Below are 12,377 nucleotides of genomic sequence, written 5' to 3'. Positions count from 1 at the left end.
CCCCTCATCCCTTCCCCCAACCCTACCCAAACTAAAGTTGGGCCCATGCAATCAGGGAACCCAGTAACCATTTTCCTTTTTCCTCTATATGAGAGGTCTCCAACTGTCACCCTCTTACCGCTTCCTGGCCTGCTGTGCTATTCGGTGTATGATTATTAAGCCAGCGCCCGTTAGTCACAGGAGAAATCCGACTTGGAGAGAACCTTATTTCTGGATGCTTCGAGGACCAAGTGATCTGGAAACCAGCTCTGCGTGGAAATTACCACGTGGAATAATGTCGTGCTATGGACTGGGGCCTGGAAACCCATAAACAGAATGCTGTAGCCCCTCACCACCCCACCGCACCCAAATATACACTCTTGCACACGAAACACTTTGCTGGTCAGTAATAATAGTAATTGTACTGTTAAGCACTTACTATGTGTCAAGCACCATTCTAAGCGCTGGGGAAGATACAGGGTCATCAGGCCAAACACAATCGTTGTCCCAAACCGGACTCACAAATGAGTAGGAAGGAGAAGAGGTCGCCATTTAACAGATGAGGTCAGTGAGGCCCAGAGAAGCGAAGCAAATTACCCGAGGTCCCACAGCAGACACGTGCGGAGCCGGGAATAGAACCCAGGTCGTCCGACTCACTAGGCCACACTGATTCTCAGGCCATACAGCCCCTTCGGGGACCAAACGCTACATTGGCAGAAGCCCACCCCTTTTAAATGAGCTCCTCCTCTCCCTTCTTCAGAGGTCGCAGTCTGCGTTCACGCTAACGGTCGAAGATGCGTCCAGCCAGGAGCAGAGCCCGAAGAGCGTGACCCTGGAGGTCCTGTGGAGACGGCAGCGGGACCAGGTTAGGAAACAGAAGGAGCGCAGGCTGGCTGCCTTGCCCAGCTGGAAGAGCATGGACAGATTGGATGAAACAAGTAACTATTATTAAGCCTTTACCCTCGCTCTTCGTAAGGGGCCCTGCCCTTCACGCTTCCCCGGACTTCACGCTTCCCTGTAGGAACCGGAAAGTGTGAGATTCCGAGTGTACAAGGGAGGAAACCGAATTCTCCCAAGGAATGGGGCAGTCGCTGTGTATGGTGGGATGTGGAGATGGAAGGGAAGGGGAGAAGAGGGATAGAGGAGGGAAAGTTACAAAATTGGCCTTTCCCCTGGTGATTCCCAGGAATTAGCTAGAACTGGCCATGTCTCTGAGGTAGGGATGCTTCCGCCCAACGGGTCTTCGTTTAATAATAATAATGGTGATATTTGTGTGTATGTGTCAAGCCCTATTCTAGGAGCTGGGTAGATACAAGCTAATTAGGTTGGACACAGTCCCTGTCTTTCATGGGGCTCATATTCTTCATCCCCATTTTGCAGATGAGGTAACTGAGGCAAAGAGAAGTGACGTGACTTCTCAAGTCACATAGCCGACAACTGGCAAAGCTAGAATTAGAACCCAGGTCCTTCTGACTCCCAGGCCTGTACTCCATCCACTAGGCCGTGCTGCTTCCCGTGATGCCTCTAGACCGTAAGCTTGTTATGGACAGGAAACGTGTTCATGAATTCTGTTGTACTGACTCTCCCAAGAGCTTGGTTCAGTGCTCTGCACATAGTAAGCACTCAATAAATATCATTGATTGATTGATTGATGCCAGGCTAAGGGGTGGAGCTTCCAGAGTGGAGTTCCCGGGGACGACTGGCGTCCTGGGTGGTATCACTGGGAAAGGGATGGAGGTTTAGCTCAGTGATCAAGCTCAAAATTAAGGCCCATTATAATAAGAAGAAGAAGAATGGCATTTATTAAGTGCTCACTAAGTGCTAAGCAGTGGGTAGGTCCAAGTTAATCAGGGTGAACACAGTCTCAGTCCCACATGGGGCTCACAGTCTCTTTAGGAGGGAGAACAGGTACTTTATCCTATTTTATAATTGAGGAAACTGAGGCACAGCGAAGTTAAGTGCTTGCTCAAGGTCACACCCAGGTCTTCTAACTGCCAGGTCTGTGCTTTTTCCACTAGGCCACAGTGCTTCTGATTGTCTGTCTACTTGTTTTGTTTTGTTGTCGGTCTCCCCCCTTCTAGACTGTGAGCCCATTGTTGGGTGGGGATTGTCTTTATCTGTTGCCAAGTTGTACTTTTCAAGTGCTTAGTACAGTGTTCTGCACAGAGAAAGTTCTCATTAAATACAATGAATGAATTGTCTGTCTTCCATCTAGAGATATCAACATTCTGCACCACTAACGACACCTGAGCTTTTCTTTTCTGAAGATACTATAGCTAGCTTTTGAGTCTGCATTATGATCCATGATTTTGATTTCTTTCATGGAGGAAAGGAAATAAAAAGGAAAATATTTAAGATAAAAACCGTGCTTGGTATAAATACTTTATTATTTTCCCTCTCTTGTTTCAACTACCAACCATTCCTCAGTTTATAAACTGCCATTATTATTCCAGCTCAGAGAATTGAAGAGCATCTCAACAAGCAATTCAGTCCAGATCGCGCTGATGTGTTTGCAAGAAAGGTCATTTCCATATTAGAATTTCATCTGCTGAATGAATGTATCAGGGGAAAAATGCAGAGTCTATTTTCAAGGTTCTGAGGAATGAAAAGATGTTCTTCTGTACGGGCTACTGCCCATATACCCTAAGTACTTTGGGACAGACCCTTAACCCCACCCGCAGCCCTTACATCAATATGAGGATATCGTTTCCCTTATCTGTAATTTATTTTAATATCTGGCTCCCTGACTAGAATGTAAGATCCCCGAGGACAGGGTTCCTGTCTACTTACTCTGTTGTGCTCTACCAAGCGCCTATTACACTGCTCAGCTCCCAAGGACCACTGTAGAAATAACAGTGATTGATTGAGGAGATGCTAGTGATTTAGCTTGGAGGGAGTCTTAAACTTGGAGGGTTGATTAGAACGATTTGGAAGAGGAGAAACTAGATGTCTAATTCCCTCCTCAAACCCCCTGTCTCCCCACACGCCCTAATGACCTGGCCATCTACTTTATTGAGAAAATTGAAACCATCAGGCATGATCTCCCTAAAATCTCCCCTGCCCTTTCTGCAACTCTCCCATTTTTCCCAGCAGTGTCTCCAGAGGAACTCTCATGCCTTCTCTCAAAATTCCCCCCGCCCTACGCATCCCACCTTATCAACACGCTTGCCCCCTTCCATCTTCTCTCCCTAATTGCCATCTTCAACTGTTGCCTCTTCAATGGCTTCTTCCCCACTGCTTTCTAACATGCCCGTGTCTCCCCGACCTAAAAAAACTCTCCCTTGACCTCTCCCTCCTACCATTCCTCTCCAAACTCCTATAGTGAGTTGTCTACACCTGCTAGCACAAGTTCCTCTTCTCTAATTCTCTCCTTGACCTCCACCGGTCTGGCTTCTGTCCCATTCTCTCCACAGAAACCACCTTCTCGAAGGACACCGATGATCTCCTTCTTGCCAAATCCAACGGCCTCTGCTCCATCCTAATCCTCCTCAATCTCTCAGCTGCCTTCAACACTAGCGACCTCCCCTTTCTCCAGGAAACAGTATCCGACCTAGGCTGGAGGTGTAGATTTGGGTATCGTCCACATAGAGATGGTAGTCAAAGCCCGGTGAGAGAATGACTTCTCCGAGGCGGGGAGTGTAGAGGGAACGAGAGGAAAAACAAAAGCCTAATATGTCTGATTGGAATAGCAGACTAAATCGTGCAAAGCATAATAAATTACATATGTATGAAATACTTTGAATTTGTAGTTTTTTTCCCCTGATGCAGTCAGATTATTTATCTCACTTTCTCCTCATGAGAACACTTTGAAATCGAGATTGACCGGTATTATTATTACCCAATCGACCTATGGTATTTAGCGAACATTTACTGGATGCAGAGCACTGTACTGAGCACTGGGAAAACAGAACCAGTAAGAACTAACACATTTTCAGTATCAGTATCTACAGCCCGACTGTACTGTACTGTGTTTGAGTATGTGCTCTGCACACTTTAAATGCTCCACAGGAAACACCGATGGATTGAAAACTTTCTACCGTGGAAATTGGACACGGTCCCTGGCCCTCAAGGGGCTCGTAAGCTAAGAAAAAAGGGGGGTGAGGGACGAGAGGACAGGCAACGGACGTATAAGGAAGAATGAAACAGTCAAAACAAACTATATATAATATGTAATCTGTGACCATTCCAGAAACATCTCCAAGAGTAGTCCTGGAGATAGCCAAAAATACAATAGCCGAATTGTACTTTCCAAGCACTTAGTACAGTGCTCTGCACACACTAAGTGCTCAATAAATACAACTGAATGAATGAATAGGAAGGAAATCATCTGGTCCGGCTTCCCGCTTTTGGACAAGAGCACATTTACTCCGCATCCAAAGCCACGCTCGAGTTCTTCTCAAAAGACTTTCTCGTTAGTCAATTAATTACATTTATTGAGTGCTTACTGTGTGCAGAGGACTGTCCTAAGTGCTCCTGCCGCTTGTTGCCATCGAGGGGCTTCTGGGGGATCTTATCTCTAGCGTGGTACTTCCTCCCCTACCTCCCCTGCTCTCCCCTCAAGTATGCTGTGTTTCTTATCTCGGCTGGAAATCTACTGGGATGGGTTTTCGTTGTGGGCAGTAAAAGCGGTACTCACCCAAGCGCTTAGTCCAGTGCTCGGCACCCAGTAAGCGCTCAATAAATACGACTGATTATTAGGGGTTTACTAGGTCCTTACTACTGCTTCGGCCTCACTGACCTCCCTGCCTCCAGCCACTCCCTCCTCCGGTCCCTTCTGCTGCCCAGGTCATCTCCCTCAAAACCCGTTCTGCCCGTGATTTTCCGTGACTCAGAAACTTCCAGCTGCTGCCCGTCCGTACCCTCCTCCTTTCAAAACTCCTCACCATCAGCTTTAAGGCATTCCATCGGCTTCCCCCCTCCTCCCTCACTGGCTCCCAGCAACCCAGCCCCCAAACTTCGCTCCTCTCACGCCAACCTCCTCCCTGCACTTTGAACTCTCTTGCCTCACCGCCGACCCCTTGTTCACGTCCTCCCCCTCTGGCCTAAAACTCCCTCCCCTTCGTATCCGACACACCATCGCTCTCCCCGCTTTCAAAGACCCCGCAAAAAGCCTATCTCTTCCAGGAAGCCTTCCCTGATTAACCTGTCGTCTCCTCACCCTATTCGCCGTCTCTTCTGTATCATCCGTGCACGTACGTCTGTGCTCGTTAATCACTTTTGATGCCCAGCCCGGATCCCAAAGCACTTACAGACGTAGCTATCCTTCTATTCTACTGATTCTCCTATCTGTAATTTATTTGAATGCCTGTCCCCCCAACTAGATTATAAGCTCCTCAAGGGCAGGGATCATGTCTACTAAAATTACTGTACTCAAGCTCTTAGTACATTATTTTACATACAGCAAGCACTCAGTAAATACCAGTGATTGACTGATGGATTGCCGACTGATTAACTGGGCTCATGGTGCGTGGGACTTGCCCCTCTCAGTTGAGGTGAGAAGCAGTGTGGTCTAGTGGATAGAGCACAGGCCCAGGAGTCAGAGAGATCTGGGTCAAATTCCAGCCCCACCACTTATCTGCTGTGTGACCTGGGGCAAGTCAATTCACTTCTCTGTGCCTCAGTTACCTCAGCTGTAAATGGGGGGTTAAGACTGTAAGACCTATATGGAACAGGGATGGCATCTAACCTCATTGACTTGTATTTACCCCAACACAGGGCCTGACATTTAGTAAGCGCATAACTAATACTTTCAAAAAATAGCGAGGGCTAAATCCATTTGTGGAAAGAGGCCCGGGCTTGGGAGTCAGAGGTCATGAGTTCGAATCCCGGCTCTGCCACTTGTCTGCTGTGTGACTGTGGGCAAGTCACTTCACTTCTCTGTGCCTCAGTTACCTCATCTGTAAAATGGGCATTAACTGCGAGCCTCACGTGGGACCACCTGATGACCCTGTATCTACCCCAGCGCTTAGGACAGTGCTCTGCGCATAGTAAGCGCTTAACAGATACCAACATTATTATTATTATTTGTCTGGCTTGCGACCTAGGGTAAGTCACTTCACTTCTCTGTGCCTCAGTTACTTCATATGTAAAATGGGGATGCAGAGCGTGAGCCCCATGTGGGATGTGGATTGGATCCAACCTGATTAACTTGTATCTACGCTTAGTACAGCGCCTATCCTATACTAGGTGCTTAACAAATACTGTCAGAAAAAAGAAAGATCACACGGTCTTCCTGTGGTGTCTCTTCCTCTCCTCAGGCTCAGCCCCCGCCCTGCAGAGCGCGGACGGGAACTGGATGGCCCTGCAGAATGCCGGACGGCCCCGGCCCCGGATGCTCGCCCAACCCAAGAGCCCTCTCTTCTGGGCCCTGGAGGAGGAGTCCAGCGTGGTGTCCGCCTACGACGAGATGGGCACGGACAGCGAGGACGACTTCGACTGGAACGCGGCCCTGCACAAGCTGAGCCCGAGGCCCCGCCACCCGTCGGAAAACTCCAACGGCGCCGACCCCCAGGGCCCCCCCGACTGGGCCTACGGGCGAGACTCCTGCCCCCCCGTGACCTCGCCGTCCTCCGGCCTGCACACCAACACCGAGACCGTGTTCTCCGACTCGGAGACGTCCTCGCTCAACTCCTCCCGGGAGGCCCGGGGGCCCTCGGCGCCCCCCCGCCGGCAGCGGAAGCCCCCCGGGGCCCAGGCCGGGGGGTCGGCCCACGGGCGCGGAGAGCTCGACGTGAACTTCAACCCCCAGGCGTCCTCCGTGGAGGACTCGGAGAGCAGCGAGGCCGAGGAGGCCCATCACGTCGCAGACAAACGCGCCCGGAGGTGGCGCCGGCCTAGGGGGCTGGCCTCCGAATCGGGCGAGGGAACGACCCCCGCCGGAAACCACGGCACGAAGGCGGGAACCGATCAGGTAACGACCTCGTCGACCGATGCCCCAGAGAGACGATTAGCCAGACCCGCTGGGCACGAGGCTACTTTTGTGTTTCAAAAGTTTCTCCCGTCGAGCCCCGGCTGAGTTTGGTTACCAGACAGATGCTTGCCCGACCTCGTTCGATCGGACGAGGCTTTAAAAACGATTGTCTGAGTCAGCCTCCACTTGGATAATTTATAGGTTTAGTTGACCTCCATCAAGCAATCCATCAATAATCTTCACTGAGGGCTTATCATGTGCGGAGAACTGGACTAAGCGCTTGGGAAAGGACAGTACAACAGAGTTGGTAGATGTGATCCCTGCCCACAGAGGAGCTGAGAAGCAGCGTGGCCTAGTGGATAGAGCACAGAGCACGGACCTGGGAGTCGGCAGGACCTGGGTTCTAATCCCAGCTCTTCCACTTGGCTGCTTTGGGACCTTGGGCAAGTCACTTCACTGCTCTGTGCCTCAGTTACCACATCTGCAAATTGAGGATTAAGACCTCAAGACCCGAAGCAGCGTGGCACAGTGGAAAGAGCCCGGGCTTGGGAGTCAGAGGTCGTGGGGCCTAATCCCGGCTCCGCCACTTGTCTGCTGTGCGACCTTGGGCAAGTCACTTCACTTCTCTGTGCCTCAGTTACCTCATCTGTGAAAATGGGGATTAAAAAAATGTGAGCCCCACAGGGGACAACCCTGTATCTACCCCAGCGCTTAGAACAGTGCTCTGCACATAGTAAGCGCTTAACAAATACCATAATTATTATTATGGGGGACGGAGATTGTGTCCAACTTGGCAACCGTATATCTACTCCAGCGTTTAGTACAGTGTCTGGCTCACAGTACGCGATTAACAGATAGCATTAAAAAAAAGGGGGAATGGGCAGCAATTCCATGGGAACGTTCTTCTTGACATCCCACATCAATCAATCGTATTTATTGAGCACTCATTATGAGCAGAGCACTGTACTAAACGCTTGGAAAAGTACAGTGCAGCAAAATTACCAGACATGTTCCCTGCCCGTGATGAGCTAACGGTCTAGAGGGGGAGGCGGACATTAATCTGAATAATAAGTAGTTTATAATACGTAATATATGATTTAAAGATATCTACATAAGTGCAGTGGGGTTGGGGTGGGGCGAATATCAAATGGCCAAAGGTCACAGATACGAGTGCACAGATGATGCAGAAGGGAGAGAAAGGGCTTTTAATCCGGGAGGGCCTCTTGGAGGAGACGTGACTTGAATAAGCCTTTGGCGGGTCAATCGAACGTACTCTGCGAAGTCATAAAAAAGAGAGCTTAATCCGGGAAGACCTTTTGGAATAATAATAAAAATAATAATAATAATCATGGTATTTGTTAAGCGCTTACTATGTGCTGAGCACTGTTCTAAGCGCTGGGGTAGATACAGGGTAATCAGATTGTCCCACGTGGCGCTCACATTTTTCAATCCCCATTTTTACAGATGAGGTAACTGAGGCCCAGAGAAGTGAAGTGACTTGTCCAAGGTCACGAATGGCAGAGCCGGGATTAGAACCCACGACCTCTGACTCCCAAGCCCAGGCTCTTGCCACTAAGCCACGCTGCTTCTCTTTCAGGGTGGACTCAGTCCACGTCCCACTTGAGACTCACGGTCTCAATCCCCATTTTACAAATGAGGTAACTGAGGCCCAGAGAAGAGACGTGAACTTAATAAGACTTTTGAGGTTCAATCAAATGAACTCCGAGAGGCCATAAATTCAGTTGGCCGGTCACAGTCAGATGCCTAAAAAGCTTTGGGACCAATAGTCTTGATGAGGAGAGGGGGGATTGAGTAAGAATGGGTTTTTGATGGTGGTGGCGTGGATAAATTAATTAGGCCCCCAAATAGACTTTGAGTGTAAGATTAATGGGAGACACAGATTCCTTTCAACTGAGACTTGGAAACTGACATTTAATAATAATAATGTTGGTATTTGTTAAGCGCTGACTATGTGCAGAGCCCCGTTCTAAGCGCTGGGGTAGATACAGGGTAATCAGGTTGTCCCGCGTGGGGCTCACAGTCTTAATCCCCATTTTACAGATGAGGTAACTGAGGCCCAGAGAAGTGAAGTGACTTGCCCACGGTCACCCAGCTGACAAGTGGCGGAGCGGGGATTCGAACGCATGACTTCTGCCTCCAAAGCCCGATCTCTTTCCACTGAGCCAAACTGCTTCTCTGTTTACTGCGTCTCTGCTTCTCTCCTTACCAACACATCGACACTTCCCCGAGCGCATTCAGTGCCACTCTTGGCATTTCAGTCAGGGTGAGCTTAGGTGAAGAAAGGAGTGGAATTTTAGGAAACACGCAGTCATTTTATCAGGCATCCAGTGGTGGGTAGGAGATGTAGCACCGAAGACCCACTTATGTGTCTGTTATACTGTTCTATGGTACTCTCCTAAGTGCTCAGTACAGTGCTCGCCTGCAGTAAGCGCTCAGTAAATACAATCGACTGACTATTGAAACGGTGGGGTTTGAAGGACAAGAAAAGGGGAGGGAGAAGGGTGGGAGTGGAAGTCGTGTGCCCTCATGGGGTCAGCCCAAGCCTGGGAGTCAGAAGGACCTGGGTTCTAATCCTGGCTCCGCCTTTCGTCTGCAGTGTGGCCTTGGGCAAGTCACTTCCCTTCTCTGTGCCTCGGTTACCTCATCTGTAAAATGGGGATTACGACGGGGAGCACCATCTGGGACGGGGACTGCGTCCAACCCGATTACCTTGTAACTGCCCCAGCACTTAGTACAGTGGCCGGCATGTAGTAAGCACTTCATAAATGCTATCATCAGTATTATTACCATTATTATTATCGTTAGGTGGGAGGTATGAGGCCTTCCCAGAGCTGGAAAATTTGAGCGTTCTTGCCCTTAATTCCATCCGAGGGTTAGGGCAGGGGTTGACAACTACTGGGTCTCGAGCTGTTAGCCGGGTTTCGGGGGATAGTATTGAAAACCACCACCCAAGGCCTTGGCCTAAGTTTAGGGGCCACCAAACCCCCCACAGAGCTACCCTCAGAGGAGGCGGGAGGACTAGGGGTGCAAAGAGAAGTAGCGTGGCTTAATGGAAAGAGTCCGGGAGTCGGGGTCCTGGGTTCTAATTCCGGCTCTGTCGATTGCTTGCTGTGTGACCTTGGGGAAGTCACTTAACTCACCTGTGCCTCAGTTTCCTCAACTCTAAAATGAGGACTCAGTACCTGTTCTCCCTCCTACTTAGACCGTGAGCCCAATGCGGGACAGGGACGGTGTCCGACCTAATTAACGTGCACCTACCCCAGCCCTCGGAACACTGTTTGACGCCTCGTAAGCGCTTAACAGATACCACACAAAAAAGCGGGGAGGAATAAACGAAGCGAAAGACGAGGAGAATTCGCAAACTGGTCGTCGCCGTACTAAACCGGCCAGACGTGCTGAAAGGAGGAACGGGGTAGGTTAGCGGAAAGGAACTGGAAAGAATATTTTCCTGAAATGTGACGGGGTGAGTCCAACATTTCCCTCGCAAAAGATTGCGGGAACGGGAGCCAGCCTCCCCTGGTTGATATCAAGCGCCACAGCTTGATATTAAATTAATTAAATTAAATTAAATTAAAGGTGATTTCACCCCGCCCCTTTATAGTTACCCACGATGAGCACCCAATGCCTGCTGCTTCCCTTTAACCAGACCACTAGATGGTGATGATGTTGCATTTTGCAGAGATTTCCCATTCCAGCTCATTCATTTTCCCGCTCAATCGATCAATCCATATTTCCCCGGTGCTCACTGCGGGCAGAGCACTGAATGGGTATTTTTCAGATGAGATAACTGAGGCACAGAGAAGTGAAGTGACTCTCTCAAGGTCACGCAGGAAACAAGTGGCCGAGCTGGGATTAGAACCCGGTGCCTTCTGACTTCTGTGTGCCTCTGAGATTCGAGTTTGACTTTTGGAGCCTGACAGATCTCTTCTATCCACTGGGAATTTTGCACCCTTGGGGACCCTCTCCCCCCCCCAGCCACCCACCACCACCAACATGGGACCCATCAAAATGCTGCCATCCTCTGCTGATCTGGCTTCTGACGTACCCCCAACTCACCCCGCATTTCAATTAGCCCCAAAATTCTTGGGGAAAGTGGAGTGCCTGGCAGGGGACCCTGGAAGCACACCCAGACCGATCAGTCGATTCATGGTATTTATTGAGCACTTCCTGTGTAAAGAGCACTGTACTAAGTGCCTGGGAGAATATACTACAGTAGAGTTGGCAGAAGGGATCCTTGCAGATGAAGAGCTTACAGCCCAGAGGGGGAGGCAGACTTTAAAATAAATTACAGGACACGTTCATAACTGTTGTGGGGCTGAGGATGGGATGAGTGTCAAATGCCGAGGGCAACTCACGTGTGAGAAGGGAGGTTGAAGAGGGGAGATGAGGGTTCGATAAAGCAAGGCCTCTTAGAGGAGGAGGGATTTTAGGAGGGCTTTGAAGATGGGGAGAGTGGTGATATGTTGGTATTTTTTAAGCGCTTACTATGTGCAGAGCACTGTTCTAAGCACTGGGGTAGATACAGGGTCATCAGGTTGTCCCACGTGAGGCTCACAGTTAATCCCCATTTTACAGATGAGGTAACTGAGGCACAGAGAAGTGAAGTGACTTGCCCACAGTCACACGGCTGACAGGTGGCAGAGCCGGGAGTCGAACTCATGACCTCTGACTCCGAAGCCCAGGCTCTTTCCACTGAGCCACGCTGCTTCCCATGTGTCGCTTGGGGAGTTCCAGGCCACAGGGAGCATGTGGACAAGGGGAGGTAGACGGTGGGTGTGTGTTTGTGATTACTTAAAAGACGCTCTAAATGGACACTGTAGACTTTAAGCTTCCCTCCAGACTGTAAACTCATAAGGGGCAGGAAACATGTCCACTAATTATGTGCATTGTACTCTCCCAAGCACTTAGTACAGTGCTCTGCATATAGTAAGTTTCATGCAATAAATACCACTGCTGGATCGACTGATCTCTGAATCAGTCTAGAAGCTGCCATAAACAAGAAATTAAGCACATCCACTCTGCACTTTTTTCAAATTAATAAGAAAAATTGCCCAACCGTAAGAAGCCGATCTACGGATAAAATTCAGCTCAGGGAAAAATACAGAGCAGCTCCCTTATCCCAGACTGGGCCAGTATCAGTCGAGTGAGGAGTGTTACAGCAGGAATGTGGGTGAAGCATTCTCTCTCTTCCTCATTCACCATTTTGTTGGGATTTTTTTATCTTAGCTGTTACCCGATTTATCGGAAATGGAGATGACCAATGAGAATCAGCTCCACAGTACCAGAGCGGACCTCGGGGATGAGAAACTAAAGTCCAGGTTATTTGAATTAGCCGCGAAGATGAGCGAGAAGGAGACATCTTCCGGGGAGGAGCGGGAGTCGGAGCCCAGGACGGAATCCGAAAACCGGAAGGAAAGTCTGTCCTCAGAGGACAATGGCAGGTGCCTTCAGGAGGAATTGAAGAAGG

General features: G+C 49.6%; 1 protein-coding gene across 3 annotated transcripts in view; it reads left to right on the top strand.

Annotated features, from left to right (window-relative positions):
- Positions 1-12,377, top strand: part of LOC100081044 (myosin VIIA and Rab interacting protein) — a 231,616-nt gene that overhangs the window by 198,738 nt on the left and 20,501 nt on the right. For all 3 annotated transcript variants that reach the window (XM_029071359.1, XM_029071357.1, XM_029071362.1), the window contains 3 exons: positions 740-917; positions 6,237-6,889; positions 12,137-12,376. In XM_029071359.1, the coding sequence (XP_028927192.1) occupies positions 740-917; positions 6,237-6,889; positions 12,137-12,376 (1,071 nt within the window). The remainder of the gene's footprint in view (positions 1-739; positions 918-6,236; positions 6,890-12,136; position 12,377) is intronic.

Source organism: Ornithorhynchus anatinus, chromosome 8, assembly GCF_004115215.2.
Source record: "Ornithorhynchus anatinus isolate Pmale09 chromosome 8, mOrnAna1.pri.v4, whole genome shotgun sequence".
NCBI classification, from domain to species: domain Eukaryota; kingdom Metazoa; phylum Chordata; class Mammalia; order Monotremata; family Ornithorhynchidae; genus Ornithorhynchus; species Ornithorhynchus anatinus.
The sequence above is the reverse complement of the archived record's forward strand: the minus strand, read 5'-3'. Positions and strand labels throughout refer to the sequence as shown.